Below are 21,929 nucleotides of genomic sequence, written 5' to 3' on the forward strand. Positions count from 1 at the left end.
GGTGTGTAAGACACTATCAGCTCGAACTCATAAATCTGCAATTAGTCAACGGAGAATTGTTAAGACCTGCAAAGATGTCCTTCCAAATAAAACCAAATTTCTAAAAATTATTTCTCCTTGTAAGACACGTTGGAACAGTGGATTCACGTGCATGGATTCAATCTTACATTTGCGGTTAGCTCTTTTAGCAAAAATAATTGCATATAGTAATCTCAAAACTGATGATTTTTTGAGAGCTTTAATTCCATCAACAGATCAGTTTGAGTTTATTGAGAAAATTGTACCAATCTTTCAATTTTTTAATGAGTTTACATAAGTTGTTTCATCAGAAAAAAAACCCAAAATCACGTATTGTAATTCCAGGGCTATTTGATATTCAAGAAAAAATTAAAAAACTCATACGGCCTAACGACAAACTTACAGCAAATTTTTTTTCTAGACTTCTCTCAAAACTTAATTAACGATTTCCAGACTGTGGCTTAGGAAGAAAGATCAATGCACTAGCCCACCTACTTAAACCCAAATTTAAGGGTCTCCTGTTGACTAGGTTTGGCAAAGATGATGCTACATTAATAGATTTGAAAGAGTCTTCTATAGGGAAATACGCATCCAGCTTAAATGAAATTAAAATGCCATCAACAGAGTTCAGTTGAAGACAAATCTCACGAACAAGATTTGTCTTCAACTGAACAGCTCCTTTTTGAAATGATGGGTAAAGATTCTAACGCAGCTACACTTTACAGATCATCAAAAGAGTCACCACTTTCACTGGAAATCCAAGTCTCCTGAGCTTGACGCTTACAGGAGACTTGGATTTCCAGCTAAGAATTACAATATTTTGGAATGGTGGAAAATTCATTCAGCCCAGCTTCCAATTTTGTCCAGCGATACAAAAATAATAATGTGTTTACCAGCATGATGCTGGTACACACATCAACTTTTTCAGAACGTGTGTTTTCACAAGCTGGAAACATTGTTTCGTGTAAAAGACCTTTTTTAAGCCAGATACAATTTTGACATACACAAAACTTGTTTATGTCAAAGTAAACATTCATAAGGTTACCGTAAAAAAATGGCTACTTGAGGAAGAAAATTTGTCATCGTCTGATAAGCTGGATTGATTTTTGTTTTGTAATAAAAAGTTAACTGAAAAATAAATAAAATCTTAACTGAATGATGAATTTTTTTAAGCTTAATAAAAAAAATTTGAGCAGCCGTGGCGCAGTAGTAAGCGCACTTGTCTCAGATCCGTGGTTGAACCATCCATGGTTGTCAGAGATCCGTGGTTGAACCATGATTCATCCGCCACCTCTCGACAAGTTTTGCTACGTCGTTTAGGAAGGAGGCGTGAATTTCCTGTTACATGCTCTTCTGCGGTGCTCTGTGATAAGACCGTTAGAACTTCTTGGGGCACCTAAAATAAAGAAAATAAAGATAAATAAATAACAATAATGTTTTTTATTAAATCTTGTTGAATATCGTAAAATATCGAATAATATCGAACAATATCGAAGTTAATATCGAGTTTATTGAAACTTTTGAGAAAAATGTTCAGTTTCAATATCGAAGTTTGATACGAGGTTGCTTTAATATCGTAATATCGACTTTTCTAAATATAGCTTAGTATCTAGGGATCGTCCATAAATTATGCAACGCTAAATTTATTTAAAAAATTGAAGTAGGAGATCTTAAGTTCTTTTACGTGGCGATTTTTATAAAACTTAATTCGCTATTTTGAATTTTCATTGAACTTAAGGCTACGCGAGGGAAAACTTTTGATCTTTTTTGTTTTGATTATTAGTGATACTTGGCGTTGTAAAATTTATGGACAATCCTATATGAGTAAAAGTAAAATATAAACACTTAATTTATTTAAAATTAAGAAATGGTTTAGCATTGTAAATCATTCCAATATTTTTTGCTATATTATTTTAAAGATTTTGTTTGTATTAAAATTAAATTTTTTTATCCCACTTCAAACCTAAAAAGTTTCCTTAACAAAAGTTTCTTTTTTGTTAGTAGTATTACTTGAAAATTGATATGGTAATTTCATCATGATGTTATCAAATTTATTTAATTTACAAGACTTTTAAGGCAATAAATTTAAATTTTTTTAATGGTAAAATTACTCATTCTTAACTTAGCATAAGGGATCAGAATATATAGGAATTAAAATCATATGGAATCTTAAAAACTAATTATATAAAATAGCTGTAAACTAACTAGCAAAAATAAAATGTAAATAGCAATTTATTAAATAGACCTAAAAACCCTAAGTCAATTAAAAAAACAGAAAATTCATTTATAAAATATTTTAAAATAATATTTTTAAAACAGCTGTATTCAGCGATAAGTGCTTCAGACACGTTTCTTGTTTATTTATATTAATAAACTTTGATAAGCCCGCGCTTTTTAATTTGTCGTAACTTACGATTTCGTTTCGTTGTAGAACACTCTTGTATGTTGAGGCGATTCTAGGCGATTCCAACTGCTTTCTAAAAAAAAAAGGTCCTTAAAACAAAAACACACCCGTAGAACCGCCTCTACTTTTATTATCATAACAGAAGCTAATAAAAATTTGTATTGTTTTTGGATTATATTTTTCTTTAATTTTTTATTTAATTTGATTATTTTGTGGTTATCATCATAGTCATAAACATCTTTTAAATACGGTGTATTCACTATATTCACTGTATTTACTTTATTTATTTGAAAGAATAAAAATTTCCGGGAAAGTTAATACAAAAAACTTTTACAACCACGTACAAAAATAAGTGAATACCCAAAGCATTTGATTTGACTTTCAAAACACTTTTAAAATGCTCTAAAGAAATTCAATTTCGTGGAAAGTTGGATCATTTAAAAAAAAAAAACAATATTTCTCTTGTAATACCCCCCTTCCCCTACGAAAACCTTTTAGACTTTTAGTCTGCGAATGTCAAACAACAAGAACTTATTTTAAGCTGTTAGCCAATAAAAAAAGCACGATTTTATATATGCCTTACTTTATTCTTTTTTTTTGATACCGGCTTTTTAAAGTTATTACATATACTATTAGCAATATGTGAACTAGAATTAGACTGTTTCATTGTCATTAGCTACGTTGTTAAATAGACGTTGCATTATTGTGTTTATGTTGTTTTATCTAACGATCGAAATTTTGTGTTTATCTACTTCATTACACTAACCATACACAAGGTTTAACTTTCTTGACAATAATTGCAATCATCATAAAAATGATGATTGTAATTATATAACATAGTTACATACTCTCTTGATAATTCATAATAACTATAATTAGTCGCTAAAACACACAGATAAATTACTATGTGATAAGTAACACGCATCGACGTGACTACTTATCACGTCGCACAGTGCCTCAGAATCCTTAAAAAGTGGCCAAAATTAAAAATTTATGAAAAAAAGTTATATTTAACATGTTTTTAAAGTTTTTCTTTACTAGCTGGATAAAGCTATATATAAGGGTACGACATGTGGTTACGTATCATGTTAATTTATCAATTAAAAGAAAAAAACCTTTTTTCTTTAAGTTGGTAAGATTTTTTTTATAAATGAGAACTAGTCTATTTCTCTTAAGAATTTTTTTTCTAGAGAGAAAATGAAGCAGAGAATCAGCTAAATATGTGGTAATCTCGAGATTATCACATATACAGTCGATCGTATGAAAAAATTATTTTAATCATTTAATCATTAGTCCGAGATTGGAAACGAAAAGCAAGCAATCGTAAAAACTAAATTTCATAAATTTCTTATTTCCAGTTTCTTTTTTTCTTCTTTTTTTAATTATTTCTTATTGCTTTATATTTATACAAAATGAATGAAAAATTCATAACTAAATTTTCTGATTTTTTAATTTGTTGATTTGCTGAAACATGCTGATAATTTATTTGCTGATTAATAATCTGCTGATTATTTATCTGCTGATTATTTATTTGCGAAATTTGTTGATTATTTAAGTCTAAAAAGCTTTCACAATTATTTCACAATTTCAGAATGTGCAAATGTACTTCAAGAAAATAATAATAGTTTTCTATTTTGAATAATAATATTTGTCTTAACAAAAATTTCGAAAATTTAAAATATTAGCGTTTCGTAACAAAAATAAAAAATACAAAGTTGCTTTTAACTCCGTGGATGTCTAAAGTCTGAATATATTCTTAAAAGTTGCATGATAAATTTTGAAAGAAATTTATAAAATCTATAAAAATCTACAAAAACTATAAAAAATCTATTTAAAAATAAAACAAGAAAATACTCGAAAAAAAAATTATTATGCTAAGATAATTAGAAAAAAAACTGTCGAAAAACATGTTATTATTAAACATGTTATTAATAAACATGTTATTATTAAACATGTTATTAAAGAAATAATTGGGAAAAATAAAAGTATAAAAATACAAGTAAAAAGCTAATTTATTTAAAAACTACTATTGTTTTGAATCTTGACAACTATTAGTCAATTTGGGTCAAGTCTAGCTGAAAATATTTTATTGAGCTCAACAAGGTTTGATTTTTATTTAAAAAGATTCAATACACTTAGGGATGAATTTTAAAAAAGTGAGTTGTGAGACATATTAGCTTTTTAAAAAAAACTAGCGTCTATGTAAATTCTGTATTTGATATTATTAAACTTTTGTTATTCTATATTTTTAAATTGTCCAAATTACACCAATTTTTCAGGGTGGAGATGGCTGCAATATTTCCGACTACAGACCAACTTTTATCTTGCCTTGTTTCTCGAAATTACTTGGACGTGTAATTTATAACAGATTCTATGATTATCGAACAAAGAACGACATGTTGTACAAATGTAAAGCCATTGATTAGTTAAAAGCCTGATACCGTAAACCATGATATATAAAATTTACTTTGGTTTAAAGTCTATCGTACAGAAAGAAATTCATTTGTTATGATTTAAAAGATTATTAAGTATAACTTGTAAGGTTCCCGAAGACTCTATTTTAGAACCATTATCGTTCCTACATTCGTTAATGAATATTTAGATAAATTTATTGACTTGTCTGAAAATAACAAACTTTCTGAAAGTAAAAAAAATTTTTAAATACGGATTATAGCTAAGTTTATACAGGTATATGTTATAAATATGGATTATAAATAAGTTTATCTTTCTCCATAGGCAGCCGCCTAAACTCATCATGGTAGAGATGGCCCTGGATAATGTACCTCATATGCGATTGATGATAAAATTAAAATCATATGGTATTGTCTAAGTAATACTTAATTGGGTAGTAGCCTATTTACATAACAAAAAATAACGAAAATTTTAAGGGAAAGTACATCAAAATAGTTGGCAGTTAATAGTGAGGTTCAACAAGGCTCCGTTCTTTATTTGATTTTTATAAATAAATTACTATATACAGTAGAAAATAGTGTTAAATTATATGCATATGATAGTCAAATTATAAGCATTATTAAGCCAGATAAAGTTATAAGTATAAATGAATTACATTTAAATATTAATAATATTTTAAAATGGTCATCGTTATGGTTAGTGAAATTCAAATATGTAAAATGTAAAATAATGCACATAAAAACTCTATGTATAACCTATTCAATGTTTAATGCAGAAACTAAACAAAATAATATCTTAGCAACATCAAAACTAGAACGTAATTTAGGTGTAATGATGCTATCTAATTTAAAATGGTCATGTCAAATTGATAAAACTGCGGGTAAATCAAATCAAATGTTCGCTCTTATTAAACGAACATTTAAATATTTAGTACAATCATATACAAAATTTTTTTGACCACATCTTGAATTTGCGATCCAATAAAGAAAAAATGGCGTCCCAATAAAGAAAAAATACAAAGAAGATCTACAAAATTAGTACTATTTATTAGCAGCACTAAAAGAGCGTTTAATTTTGGTGTCATGTTAACTTTGGTGTCATGTTAACTTTAACGGTCACATAAGAGCAGATACAAAAAACATTTAAAAAAAGTTATAAGTGGCCAAACAAATGAACATCCTGAATATTTCACATATATTACTTGCTGGAACAATTGTTTTCAACTTTTAAATTATTTTTCAATCTATAAATTAAAAACAGAACAATTTAAAATTTTTTTCTTTTTTGTTTCTTGGAAAGCAGCTAGTTCAGCCAATTTTCAAATATTAAAAATAGAAGAAAAACATCAGTAAGTATTTAAATTTGAAGGAAAACATTAGTCAGTATTTAAATTAGAAGGAAAACATTAGTCAGTATTTAAATTAGAAGGAAAACATTAGTCAGTATTTAAATTAGAAGGAAAACATTAGTCAGTATTTAGGAAATTTTTTTAGGAAACTTTTTTAGGAAAAATTAATTCAATGTTTAATGCAATAATTTATGTTAAATTTTTAGTCATTTATTATTCCCGATTCTATGGCATATTGGCATTAAATAATTTAATGTCAATATGCCATAGAATCGGGAATAATAAATGACTAAAAAATCAAGTAGACCTAATTAAAAATTTTTTTATAAAACGTTTTGTGACGATTAGAAGAAATGGGTTAATTCAGAAGCAGATTTTGAAACTTTTTCCTGAGTTTTTATTGAGCGAAGTTGAAAATTAGACAACTTGCATTTGAATTTTGGCTTATTTGTATTTGTATTGTATTCGATAATAAAATTCTTAAATATTTGTATTTGATTAAAATGTATTTGCAGTTTCATAAACTATGTTAACCAGTGTTTTTTTGAGAATAGAAAAGGTTTTTTTTTATTTTTATTTTTAACAAAAATGAATTAAAAAGTTTGTTTTAAGGAATATTTGTCAGACTTGTTTTTATTCTTCTATTTAGTAGAATTTTTGTCTTTCCTTTTTTTAAATCAGTTTTATTAGTAGTTTCATTTTATCAGTCTTGTCTTGAAAATATCTCTATATCTTTACTTAACCTAAATTATAAATATTTGTATTTATATTTTTACTTTACCTAAACTACAAATATTTGTATTTGGAAAATGCCGATTGCATGTATTTGTATTTCAATTTGTATTTGGAAATCTAGAATTACCGTATTTGTAGTTGTATTTGTATTCGATTAAATATATTTGACCCCAACCCTGGTACTGGATTATTTAAAAGAAAAAAAAATTGATATATATGATGCTATATTCATTATTAACATACAAATAGTGCGCAAAATAGTTAAAATTCTGCTAAAGGAAAAATATAATGATTGGAATCATAAAACCGCATGGGAAAAAAGTTGACTTGAGTTTTACAAAAATTGGACGATGAAGTTTTAAAAAAATTTATTTACAAATAGAAATAAAAAGTGAGTATGTTTTTGCTACTCGTCAAAACGCAAATATTAAACTTATTTGTTTGTTAATGGTAATGCGGCAAGACTAGTCGCCTTTATAATGCGACATATCAGAACGTTCTTAAAATCCGATTGTTGTGAAATGTATTACGCTAAAACAAAATACATTTCAAAGCGGCTAAACCAAATAAATAAGTGCTTATATAAAAGGTGAATGAAAACAAGTTTAGATTTAATTATTTTTTGTTCTAGTGATTTGAATAAAAAAATATAAAAAGTTTTTGATGTTTTTTATATTTGTGTCCCAGTTCACCTTAATGAAAATCTGAGAAGCATAACAGTTATGACTCTATGATAAACACCAAGTACCAACTTTGTGGTAATCATAAAGTTAACAAAACCGATAAAAGTTAGTTATGCCAGTGATACATAAGTACAAGTACTATATTTACTTCACTTTAGGTAGAAGAAAAATGAGTTTATATATTGATTGAGAAAGCTGCTTATTTCTCAGTCAACAAATTGAAATTAAGTAAATTAATAGTGACCATGGATTTAATTAATCTAGATATGGCTATATTTTCTATTTAGGTTCCTTTTTTTCTTTAGTCTAGTATTTATTAAGTCAAATCCTTTAGCAGCAATGAGTAGTTCAGGGTGGCCAATAGTCATGGAAATCATGTAAGTGTTGTGGAATTTCATTTGGTCATAGAAAAGTTTTAGAATTCCTAATTTTTCATTGAAAGTCATATAAATTTCATGGAACTTTTTAAAACAATTTCCGTTTTTTTCTACTAGTGATATTTTTAGATATTTGCGCAGAAAAGTATTAGTATTAGTATATATCAGTCATGTCAGGTCACCCTTTTTACCAGGTCACAGAAAATCAGGTCACCCTTATCACTAGATAGTTTAAATTTTAGTTTTTATCAATACTAAGCACTTTATATTTTGCCCCAGCAATTTATTATGGAAAAGTTATAAAAAGAAATGGAATTTCATTTTTCTATATGATTGGCCACCCTGTAAATGTATGTTTAACTTGAGGAGGGAAGATTACCCTTTTTATTAAAGAAAACTTAAGTTAAGCCATCACTTATACAATGTCTATAAACTACTTTGCCTATAGCCAGAGACTTGGTTTTTAATTATGTAGACTTTTTTTTAACTTTATTTATATAGATATGTACATTATATATACATACATACATCAAACATGCATACATACCTGCATTCATACCTACCTACCTACCTACATGCATACATACATACATACATACATACATACATACATACATACATACATACATACATATATACATACATACATACATACATACATACATACATACATACATATATATATATATATATATATATATATATATATATATATATATATATATATATATATATATATATATACATACATGCATACATACATGCATATATATATATATATATATATATATATATATATATATATACATACATGCATACATACATGCATATATATATATATATATATATATATATATATATATATATATATATATATATATATATATATATATATATAGTATATTTATATATATATATATATATTATATATATATATATATATATATATATATATATATATTTATAATTGAATATATATATATATATATATATATATATATATATATATATTTATAAATAAATATATATATATTTTTTTAATTAAATAGTTTAGTTAATTACAATTTTTATTTCAATTTTAGCTAAGTTTACTTAATTATTATAATAAATTAAAAAGAATGGAAGATAATAGTGACAAACGTGTTCTGGTAATAAACAGGTAATTTACAATTTATTTTTTGCAATAATAATAAGCATAACAATAATAAAACAACAATTTATGAGTATAAAAATATATAACAATTTATCATTTCTTAAAGATATATAACAATTCATAAAACAACAATTTATGAGTATGAAAAATATATAACAATATTAATTACAAAAAGAAATGACGTATGTCAGGTCAGGTGTATGGTCTTCATGAGCACCCTGCTACTGGTAACATGTAACCCAGTGCAACCTGTTCTCTTTCCTGCTACTTTTTTGGATTTGCTTTTCTAAGCAAAAGCTAGAAGAAGTGTAATTCCTGTCATCAAATCTATTTAACATTTTTTTTTTTAAACATCTTCGCTTTCAACAAGGCTGCAAGCAACCACTAATTAAAGTTGGAAGTTACTGAAAGAGAAAAGATGAAGATTGTAAAGCAAGATAACGATTGACAGACGACTTAAAGGATTGCAAATTTTATGAATCAGAAAGGCAAGATGAAGGAAGCTAATTCCAAAGAACTGATGTTCGAGGAAAAAAACTAGACGAACAAGAGATTTTGGAGCACTTAGGAACAGTCACAGAAAAAGAATGAGACTTAATTGAATGACAAGTAACATGAGAATGAATTTTAGTAAATAGCACAAAAGACACTAGCTCTTCAGAGCAGTGCCCATTAAAGTATTTGTAGAAAAGAGAAAGAGAAGCAACATTACGATGATGTGATAGAGATAGAGAATAGAATCTGAAGTAAGAAAGTGTCGAGTTCGATAAAGAGATGCAACCTTAGCAGATGCTAATTTTGCAACTGATTTGGTATATGGTTTCCGAGAAAGATTGGAAGTAAGAGTTAATCATAGAAGATGAAGAGTGGATGACTCATCAAATACATTACCATTCATAGATATAGGAAGATCTAAATTATTGCAATAACAATTGGCTGAAAAAAATTGAGTTTTAACTGTATTGAAGTTCACCAGCCACTGTGAGCCCCATGCTGTAGCAGAAGTGAGATCCTTTTCAAGCTCAAATGCCTCCTACAAGCAATCAGAGAGTGTTGGTTTCTTATCACGACAAGAATAAATGGTAGTATCATCAGCAAACAGTGCCACCTTAGATGTGAGAATATCTGGAAGATCGTTAATGTAAATTAAAAAGAGTATAGGGCCAAGGGTAGAACTTTGAGGAACCTCTGAAGTTACAGAGTAAGAAGAACAATGCTGTCCATTGAGGACAACTTTTATACTACGATTAGAAAGATAGGATTCAATAATCTTAAAGATGTTGCCAGATACACCATAAGAAGAGAGCTTATGGATAAGACCAGCATGCCAAACTTTATCAAAAGCTGTTGAAATGTCAAGAGCGATGGCCTTAACCTCTCCACCTTTATCTAATGCACAATGAAATCTATCGGTTATTACTGTTAGCAAATCAGCTGTAGAACAAGAAGATCAAAATCCATATTGATGGTCAGATAGTAAGTTATTAGTATCAAGGTGAGAAATTAAGTGCTTGTTAATTTTTTTAGATTCAAAAACCTTGCTTATGATAGGAAGAAGACTAATGGGACAGTAGTTAGACGAATCAGATCGTTCTCCAGAATGTTTGAAGATAGAGATAACAGATGCTGCTTTCCAGTAGGCTGGAAAACAAGATTCTGATAAGCACTTGCTGAATAGTTTTGAGAATATAGATGACAGCTCCAGGGAACACTTCTGCAAGACAATAGCAGGTATGTTGACCAGGCCACAAGCTGTAGAAGAGTCTAAGCAGGAAATTTTTCTATATACAGAAGCTGGAGTGATACAATGAATGAGACTTAGTTGAATGACAAGTAACATTAGAATCTACCTGATATTGCCAACAAACATGTTGATCCATTGCTTGACATTATCATTGCTTGACATTATCATGTCAAGCAATGGATCAACATGTTTGTTGGCAATATCAGGTAGAACGCAATTAGTGGAATCAAGGGATGATATTGATGAAAAGTTTTTAACTAACAATTCAGCTTTGTCTTTAGGTGAGGTGACAAAGTCTGAACCATACAAGAGAGGTGGAATTAAAGATTTGCCCTTATTATTAATACTATTAAAGATTCTCCAGAAGTCGTGAGAGCCTAATTTTTGAGATAAGATATGATATTTCATGACCTGAGAATAGCGGGCTTTGAGTTAGACAAAACCTTTTTACAATGATTTCTAGCAGTAATAAACTGACATCTGTTTTCATTTTCTGTTTATTACTGCTAGAAATCATTGTAAAAGGCTTGAGCTGGAACCATCGAGAGGGAACAAAAAAATTCCATACCAGCCTGAATCCACGAAGTTATGTAAGAAGCACATTGGTCGACGGGAAGACAAAAGATTTCTACCCAAGGGCCATCACGAAGAAAATCATGGAAAGAATCCCAGTCAGCTTTAAGGTAGTTGTAAGAGGTACAATAATAGGGGGATTCAGATGATGAAGAAGAATGAGATAATAGTTTTAGAGAGATCAAATTTTGATCAGAAGCACTAAGGGTGAATGTGGAGAAACTGAGCACTGACTAGGATCAGAAACAAGACATAAGTCGAGTAAAGAAGATAAATGGTTTGGGTTGTCTGGAAAGCGAGCTGGAAAGTTGACTATTTGAGTTAAGGATTGAGAAAGGCAAAAGTTGTGGGCTTTAATGCCTGCAGAATCACTGACACTAGAGCCAAGCCATTCATTGTGATGAGCATTAAAGTCACCAACAATAACGATATTGGCTGATGGATAAAGAGAGAGGGCTTGGTCAATATGATCAGAAATAACATCAAAAAGGGTTCACTGTTGAGATGAAGGAGAGTAATATAGAAAAAAGAGAAAGGCGATAAAGTGAAGTGGTGCTAAACGAAAGCACACGAAAGAATAGTCTGTGGATTCAAACCTAGTTTCATGACAAATGAGTGAATTCTTATGAATGTAAATGCCCAGGCCAAGCATGTGACTATTGGAGTCTTTATGAATTAAAGGAAGATAACCTTCAAGACTAAGATCACAAGATGAGACAGCTGAACTCAAATTAGTCTCACAGAGAGCAAGTAGGTCTGGTGAACTTTGCAAGAGATAAGACTCAACAGAAGAAAAGTTACTTGGTAGGCCATGAATATTAGTGAATGATAGGTTTAGAGAACTTGGTGATGATCATGGTTTTTTGTGTTTTATAGTTTTTGGTACTTTATTTGTTTTTAAATTTGTTGAAAAACTTGACTCAAAGCATAGATAGTACTCAGTACACTGTTTAATAGCCCAAGCAATTGCCTCATTACTACTAATAAACCCTAAGCTGTAAGAAAGAGCTCCAAATACGGCCTCCGCAATGCACACCAAAAGTACAAACAGGGACACCATCCATGCGCAACATGGTACTCTTAATACTTTGATATTTTTCAGCTGTTGATGCAATCAGCCTCTCGAAGAGCTACCACAGAGTTCGGGAAACCTGACTACCAGCCGGCCTCAGAACCATAAAACTGAGTTTTAGAGCTGTACCCTTATTAGAAGATAATAGAATGAGTTGCCTAGTCATAAAAACAGAGACACAAGAAAACCCATGCATTGAGTAAAGAATATCAAGCATTCAACATTCTAAACTGGAAACAATGTATTAAAAATACATCTGTGCCTGCCTAATACATGAAGAAAGGGTGTGAGGTCGGTCAACAGATAGAATCTGTTTACCCCTTAATAACATATTTAAGAATCATTTAAGAATTAACATATTTTAAATATTGAATCCTTCTATTCCAATCGTAGTATAAAATTTATCCTTTATCCCACTACTCACTACTAACCTAAAGCTGATTGGGACTCTTTTCGTGATTTATCTTTGTGTTTGTTTTTGGGTTGATGTCTTTTCCCTCTCAGCTGAAAATTGTTCCTCCTGTGTAACCTCCTGGATTCAGAAAAGGAATGGATGCTTTTCTTCCTTCTTGTCAGTTGCAAGTCAAGCCTGATTCTAATCCATGGTTTTCACCTTCTTGTGCAGCTGCTATATCTAATCGTAATCATTTTTTCTATCTTTTTCAAAAGAACAACTCTCTCGAAAACAAGCAGCTATTTATTATTGTAAAGAATTGATGTAAAAAGGTGCTGTCAGATGCTAAGCTCCATTATTGTCAGTTCACTAAATTTCGTATTTTATCTCAGAAGTTAGGCTCTAGAGACCTTTGGAAAAACATCAACAGCGTTATTAGCAAAAGAAGGTCTAACATTACATCTCTCATTCATTTAACTGATCTTATTACCTCTCCCAATGATAAGGCTGAAATACTTGCAAAGAACTTTTCTTCTAATTCGACTCTTGAATCTTATGGCCGTTCTCTTCCTTCCATTCCAATTAAACAGGTTAACTCATTTTTAGACATTCAAATCACTCCAGCTTATGTTGCAAAAGTCATATCTCAATTAAACTCTTTCTGTCACATTCTTACAAAATTGTTCTCCAGAACTCTCTTCAATTTTCTCTAAACTATTTAATAAGTGCTTGTCTGAATCTTGTTTTTCCTGCCTGCTGGAAAATGGAATCTGATGTTTTAATTTTCAAAAATTGTGGTGTACATTCTGACCCCTCCAATTATTGTCCAATCAGTCTTCTTTCTGTTATTAGCAAGGTCTTTGAGTCATTGATTTACAAACTTCTCACACCCCATCTTGAGTCAAATAACTTGCCGTCAGACAATCAATACGGTTTTCGATCCTCTTGCTCTATGGCTGACTTGCTAACTGCAGTGACTGAAAGATTTTATTGTGCATTAGATGGAGGCAGAGAGGCTAGGGCTATTGCTCTTGACATATTACCATTTTCTACTAAAGATGCTACCTCTCTACATGCTGATACCTAAATCTTTTCTAACAAACAATATTCGATACAAGGCTTTTTTAAATCTTTCTAAGATTATGCTTCCTTTTCTTGTCTTGCTAGAGTCTCACCACACATCCATCTGATTATCTTCTTCTTTTGCAGATACTACACAATAAAAATACTAAAGTTTATATAACAATGAATGGATATTGTATACCAGCATTCAAACAAATAGCAAACATATATGTTTATGTCCATATTATGTAAGCATTAAATGCAACTTAAAAGTTTTTATTCATTCTGGAATAAAAGTTGGGAAGCTTTTATTACTTCTCCTCAATTTTAAGTCAAGCATCATTCTACTCCACATTTTTCACCATCTTGAGCAGTTGCTTTATTAAACATTAATCATTTTTTTCATCTTTTTCACAAGAACATCTCTTGTAAGAACTAATGCCCTTTTATTATTCCAAGAAGCCAATGTAAAAAAGTCCTGTCTGATCTTAAGCTCTATTTTTCTCAGTTTACTAAATCTTGTATTTTATCTTTAATGTTATGTTCTAGAGACTTTTTGTTCGTCTTCAACAGTGTCATTAACTAAAGTAAGTCTGACATGTAATCTCTAATGGGTCAATTTCAATTTTTTTTACTTCTCCCTAGAATAAAGCAGAGTTATTTGCAAAGAAATCTTACTTTAATTTGACTCTTGAATATAATCACCATACTCTTCCTGACAGTTAAACAGATTAACCCATTGTTAGAAATCCAAATCACTCTGGCCTCCAATGCTAAAGTTAATTCTCAATTAAACACTTATCCAGTGTTTAATTGAGAATTCTGTTCTCAATTAAACACTGGATAAGTGTTTAATTGAGAACAGAATTCTCAATTAAAATTAACTTATAAAAAGTGTTCTTCGGAGAACACTTTTTATAAGTGTGTTCTGGAGAGCACTTTTTGAAAGTTCAGTAAAAATTGAAGAGAGTTCTGGAGAACACGTATTAAAATTGTTCTGCAGAACTCTCTTCAATTTTTACTGAACTTTCAAAAAGTGCCAAATAAGTGGTTCCAATTTTTCTTAACTCTAGAAAACACTTTGACCTTTCTAACTATCCTGTGATTAGTCTTTACTCTGTTATTAGTTTCATTATGTAAAGGTTTTGAGGTTATGAAACTTTCTTTTTATCTGCAGTTTTAAATTTATTCTTGAAGGTCACTTTTTATTCTACCTGCTTTTTTATTTAAAGTAACTTTAAGGGTACCACGAGGTTCTATCTTTGCTCCTGTATTATTTCTTATCTAAAATAACGATTTTCTTGAAATCTAAACTGGCTCTTTTTGCTGACAACTCAACTTTATACTCTTGTCTTGACAAAATATTTTCACTTTTTAATTGATTAGAACAAGCAGCCAATTTTGAATCTGATCTCTCTTCTGTAACAGTCTATGGCTTGCAGTGGCTTATGGATTTAAATTCTGGGCTTAAAATCCACTTTTTTTGTTAGACAACAGAACTCATTTAATAACTGCAAAAAAATATTTCATTATTGTTTGCATTCCTATATTAACGAATAACAACCATCTTACTCTCAGACAAAGTCTAAAAGCACATTGTAAATGTGACCTGCTTTATCTGCCAAGCTTGAGTCACTCTCCCATTATTGTAAGTTTGCATCTCTTTTTTTTTTTTCTAAAAATACAATCATGGTCAATGCTCAAATGCAGGGTTGCATGGTTTTAACCAAATGGTTTAAACCATTGGTTTAAACCATGGTTTAAACCAATTAAAAAAATGATGGTTTAAACCAAATTAATGTTTTTTTAAAAAATGATTTGAACTTACAACAGGAAACTAAAAGAGGGTTATGTTCACAAATAAAACTAATCTTCAATATAGATGATTTTTTTTGAATCCATGAGTTTTGTTTTTGTTTTTTCATAGAATAGAGTCCTCAGTGTTATTATAGAACAAAGCAGTAATAAATTAGTAATAACACTTATTTATCTGTTTTCTTCTACAGGCAGTTTCTCCTTCAATAGGTTCATCAAGAAGCATTGCTTCCTGATGAACTTATACATCAGGAAGTTTTCTTAACAATTTATATATATATATATATATATATATATATATATATATATATATATATATATATATATATATATATATATATATATATATATATATATATATATATATATATATATATATAGATTAATATGTTTAGCAAAAGTATAAGTAGTTATAACATAATTTATTGATACCACAAAAATGTCTCAAAAAACTGGGCGCAAATGTGATATGATTTGGTTAAAATATACACGAGTGACTGTTCCAGAAAGAAAGGGGTGTAGAGCAGTTTGTAATGCGTGTAGAAAAGAAATGGAAGGTCAAATTCAAAGGATGCATGAACATATAAAAAAGTGCAAGCAATCACAACCCCATGAAATTATGGATTCAATTGAAGATCAACAACTTCTTGAAGGTAATTAAATGAGTGCATTGTTATTTTAAATTTTATACTTTCCCTAAATTGTAAACATATATATTTAGAATAATTCAATAAACTGCAATTTCATTTTAAAGGTAACTCACCATCAACATCACAACAACAAATGAAAAGGTTCCAGCCCAATTCAACATCAGCTGATAAATATTTGAAAATTGATAAGTTTTTCACACAAACAAGCCTCAAAGAGAAAGATTTATTTGATCTGCAACTTGGTAGATTTATATACAGTACAAACTCTAGCTTCAGAACAGTTGAACACAAAGAATTTAAAAAATTTATCAATATGCTTCATCCAGGATACACTCTACCTAATAGAACTCAAATTGGAGGAGAAATATTAGATAGGGTTTACACAGAAGAAATTGAAAAATGTAATGTATTGAATGGGAAAATTGTAGCCATGTCTTTAGATGGCTGGAGTAATGAACCAATAGTTTGTATCTCTGTAATTACAGATAAAATTAACATTTTAGTAGAAACAATCAACACTTCTGGTCATTCACATACTGGTGAATATCTTACACAATTAGCAAAAGAAGCAATAAATTCTGTAAGACGTAAATTTGGATGCACAGTAAAAAGCTTTGTGACTGACAATGCAGCTAATATGAAATCAATGAGACAAGAACTGTCATCTGAAAAAGATATCATAACTTATGGGTGTGCTGCTCATATGCTGAATCTTTTAGCAAATGATCTTAACATTGAAAATGTGAGCAAGCATGTTACACAAATAATAAAATATATAAGAAATAATCATCAAGCTGGAGCAATTTATAAATTAAGCGGAGGAACAAAATTGCCACTTCCTACTGAAACTCGCTGGAATTCTGTATGTGATTCACTTGAAAAATATGTCAACAACAGGATTTATTAAAAATATTAAAACCAATTGCAGTAGCTCTAGATACGTTGCAAAGTGATCAAGCAAAAATAAGTGACAGTGTTGAAATTTTTAAAGATTTGATGAACAGTTTATCATTTTTATCAAACGAAAAAAAAAAAAAAATTGAATCTAGATACCATCAGACTGTCAGTGATGCTCATTTACTGGCAAACACACTAGATCCTAGATATTTTGGATCTAATCTTTCTGAAAATGAAAATGAAGCTGCCATGAATTTCGCAGATAAAGAGTTCAAGAACTTGTTACCAATAATATTCAAATTAAAAGCCAAATCTGCTCCATTCGATAAAAGCTATTTGTATAGTGAATCTGTTTTAAAAAATGTATCACCAATAGAATGGTGGAAATCTCTTGAAATTGTGGATTGTAACATAGTGGATATTGAAGGTTTATTAAATGCACCAGCTTCTAGTGCTGGAATCGAAAGAATTTTTTCAACTTTTGGCCTTGTTCATTCTAAGTTAAGAAACCAATTGGGGGTAGAAAAAGCAGCAAAGCTTGTATTTATATATAGAACATTAAATAATGATGTATTGAATAATTTTGATGAAATATAACATTAATATTGATAAAGAATATAGTTTACTCACATAAAATGCGTTATGCTTTTTTTTAATTTAAAAGGGTAACTAAATACGGCATTTTTTAATAAAAACCTAATTTAAACCAAAAAAACCATGGTTTTTTTGGTTTTTTTAAAAAAACCTATGGTTTTTGGTTTTTTTCAAAAAAACCGGTTTTTTTGCAACCCTGCTCAAATGAGCTATTATCTCTAAAACAATAAACCAAAACTCATTCATTCAACAAGTTGCATCCCTTTACTGTATCTGTCCCTTCATGCTATAAAAACTTTTATTAATCCTTTTTTTTTTTCTTGAACATCAAAAAACCTTATAACTCTTACCCATCTTCATGTTTTCCTTTATTATACAACTTACAGCTTTTTAAGTCTTCAGTTAACCGTTTCCTAGTATTTTAACTTATTCTCTATTTTAAAGTAACTCATAACTTAATAGTGGTTGCTTGCAATCTTGTTGGAAGTAAATTAGAGTTTAAATATATATAAATATATATTATCAAAATATTTTCAAATTATTTTATTGAGTTTCAAAATTTTTATATTTTATTTTTTTTTAACATCTTTGCTTCCAACAAGGCTGGAAGCAGCCACTAATTAAAGTTGGAAGTTACTGAAAGAGAAAAGATGAAGATTGTAGAGCAAGTTAACGATTGACGGACCACTTAAAAGATTGCAAATTATATGAATCAGGAAAGCAAGATGAAGGAAGCGAATTCCAAAGAGCTGATGTTCGAGGAAAAAAACTAGACGAATAAGCGTTTTTGGAGCACTTAGGAACAGTCACAGAAAAAGGATGACACTTAATTGAATGACGAGTAACACGAGAATGAATTTTAGTAGATGGCACAAGAGATGCTAGCTCTTTAGAGCAGTGCCCATTATAGTATTTGTATAAAAGAGAAAGAGAAGCAACATTACGACGATGTGATAATGGTTGGAGGTTGGCTGCAAGAGCAGGTCCAACTATGTTTACAATTCGTTTTTGCACCTTGTCTAAAAGAGAAAGGGCATCATTAGAAGATCCGCCCCAGATATGGAAACAGTATTCCATACAAGGCCGGATTTGAGATTTATAGAGATAGAGAATAGAATCCGAAGTAAGAAAGTGACGAGCTCGATAAAGAGATGCAATCTTAGCAGATGCTAATTTTGCAACTGATTTGATATATGGTTTCCAAGAAAGATTGGAAGTAAGAGTTAATCCTAGAAGATGAAGAGTAGGTGACTCATCGAGTACATCACCGCTCATAAATATAGGAAGATCTAAGTTATTGCGATAACGATTGGCTGAAAAAAATTGAGTTTTATCTGAATTAAAGTTCACCAGCCACTGTGAGCCCCATGCTGTAGCAGAAGTGAGATCCTTTTTAAGCTCAAATGCCCCCTGCAAGCAATCAGAGGGTGTTGGTTTCTTATCACGACAAATATAAATGATAGTATCATCAGCAAACAATGCCACCTTAGATGTGAGAATATCTGGAAGATCGTTAAGGTAAATTAGAAAGAGTATAGGGTCAAGGATAGAACCTTGAGGAACCCCTGAAGTTACAGAATAAGAAGAAGAGTGCTGTCCATCAAGGACAACTTTTATACTACGATTGGAAAGGAAGGATTCAATGATCTTATATGATCTTATAAAATATATGCCAGTATTTAATAAATAGTAAATGTAAGCATAAACTTATAATATATAAAGCATTATAAATTTTTGTCTAACCCTGGCTATGAACCTCTTTTAATTCTTATAATTTTGCTGGGGCCGGGTTTGCAAAAAGTATTATCTTTAGCTGGGGCCGGGGTTGAGGCCCAGTCATGTACTTTTACAACTGACTTTTCATAGAAACCATATATACAATTGATTGCTAAATTAGCATCTGATAAGTTTGCTTCTCTTTATCGTGCCCACCATTTTCTCTCTCCTGATCCCATTCTCTATCTCTAAAAATCTCTTATTTGTTCCTGTATGGAGTACTGTTGTCATATGATCTTCTATCGATGCTGGTTCTAATGGTTCTTTCTCTTCTATAGTTCTTTCTCTTTTCTACAAATACTATCATGGCCGCTGCTCAAAGGAGCTTTCATCTCTAGTTCCATTACCCAAAACTCATTATCGCTTGACTCGTCATTCATCAAACTCTTGTTCTTCTACTGTATCTGTCCCTGCATGCTCCAAAAACTTATATTTGTCTTTTTTCTCTGCTTTTCTTCAACCCTTTTGAACTCTTTCCCATCTTCATGCTTTCCTGACATACAACTTTCAACTTTCTAAGTCTTCTGCCAACCTTTTCCTTGCTCTATAACTCTATTCTTTTTTTCTAGTAACTCCCAACTTAATAGTGGTTGCTTGCAGCCTTGTTGAGAGTGAATCAGAAAAAAAAAAAAAAGATTTTTAAAAGAATTTTATCTTAGTTGTAACAAAAGAATGTTAGTAGCAATATTGAAAAATAAAACTAATTAGATTTCATGAAATCAAAGCCTGACTGACTTTATATATTCTGAAATATTTATTTTAAAATTACTGTTTACATAAAGGAAGTTTTATAGTTTTTAACTAAATTACTTTTAACTTAATGATTTACTTTTTTATATATTTGACTCAGTGATATAATTTTTATATATGTGTTTTATTGTAACTTTTTGATTATTTATGTTTTAATTTTAAATAGGAGAGAATCACAGCAAACTCTTGACATTGAATTTGAAATCAAAAAGAAAAAAATAATATTTACGCTCTACTTTATTATGTTCACTGGATCAGTAGGTGAGAACAACTTATTGTAATTACAGGTCAAGTCAATCAATCCTTGATCCTTTTATTTTAAATTTTTTTGGTATGCAATTTAACATAAAGATTTTGTTCTAATTTAAATGTTTAACTTTTTGTGATTTCAGACACTATTTTTATATATCAGTCCCTTTTTTAACTTTTTTTATAATTCCTTTTTTTTTAAGGACTTTGGGTCATACAATTTAGTTTTAAGTTTGTTCAATAGTGATGAAAATTTGAAAAATTTTTATTGGTGATAAACTCAAATACATATTATATATGAGAAGTATGAAAAACTAAATAAAAATTTAATGCTGTGTACAAAGTGAAATATATATTGAAATAAAAGATAGAATTTTCTATATATTTATATGTAACAATACATAGTTCTGTAATTTATTTCTACGGTTTTATTTGCAACAAAGTATGAGTCTAAAATATTTTTTTTTAATTCAATATGTAGCAAGATTTTTCGAAATTTTTTCCTATGTTCGCAACAAATTCTGTAGTGTGTAAGATTTTTATTTTTTAAATCGATTTTATTTGTATTAAAAGTTTAAATACATAAAATCTCAAAATGTAATAAATTACAAAAACAAACCATAAAAACAATAAAAATAAAAATAGATATGATTAAAAAACTAAAATTAAAATAAGAAATATTGAACATTGGATAAAAAAAGAACTCAGCACACATCTCTTAAAAGCCAATTGTATGATCTTGAGGGGTAACAAGGATACATAATTCTTTTTTTTTATCATTAATCTCATTAACAAGTTTAATCTAAGGATACTCTGAGGTTCATATTCATAAACAACAATTCTTTATTAGCTTAATCGATTTGGAAACAAATGTTTCAAATAATAAGAAATAATTTTACTTCCATTTTTAACTTTACTTATAGGAGTGAAATTGTGATAACTGTAATTGTCTCCGAGCTAGAAAAAAAAAAAAATTGTGATAGCTTGTAATTGTCTCTGAGCTAGAAAAAAAAAAAAGGAGCAAAAACTTTTTCAGGGTAAAGTTTTTGCAGTTGCAAGTTTTTGCTCCATTTTACTTTTAGTTATCCAGTTTTTGCTCTTTAGAAATGTTTTAAAAATTAATTCTTATAATTTAAATACAATATAATAAGCAAACACAGCATAAGCTTTAAGTATATTGTTTTTTGTTGTCATTATTAAACCACCACCATCTCAGGTTGATT

General features: G+C 29.4%; 2 protein-coding genes across 2 annotated transcripts in view; both read left to right on the plus strand.

Annotated features, from left to right (window-relative positions):
* Positions 1 to 7,286: 7,286 nt before the first annotated feature.
* Positions 7,287 to 21,929, plus strand: part of LOC136071796 (major facilitator superfamily domain-containing protein 8-like) — a 62,050-nt gene continuing 47,407 nt past the window's right edge. The window contains exons 1-3 of the mRNA XM_065797101.1: positions 7,287 to 7,308; positions 9,060 to 9,136; positions 20,624 to 20,718. Coding sequence (XP_065653173.1) covers positions 9,096 to 9,136; positions 20,624 to 20,718 — 136 coding nt within the window. The 5' untranslated portion in view covers positions 7,287 to 7,308; positions 9,060 to 9,095. The remainder of the gene's footprint in view (positions 7,309 to 9,059; positions 9,137 to 20,623; positions 20,719 to 21,929) is intronic.
* LOC136080455 (uncharacterized) lies at positions 16,190 to 18,061 on the plus strand. The gene is made up of 2 exons (XM_065797100.1): positions 16,190 to 16,443; positions 16,545 to 18,061. Exons 1-2 carry the CDS (start codon positions 16,230 to 16,232, stop codon positions 17,345 to 17,347), a joined length of 1,017 nt encoding a protein of 338 aa, XP_065653172.1. The 5' UTR covers positions 16,190 to 16,229; the 3' UTR covers positions 17,348 to 18,061.

This window comes from Hydra vulgaris, chromosome 05 (genome assembly GCF_038396675.1).
Source record: "Hydra vulgaris chromosome 05, alternate assembly HydraT2T_AEP".
In the NCBI taxonomy this organism is placed as follows: domain Eukaryota; kingdom Metazoa; phylum Cnidaria; class Hydrozoa; order Anthoathecata; family Hydridae; genus Hydra; species Hydra vulgaris.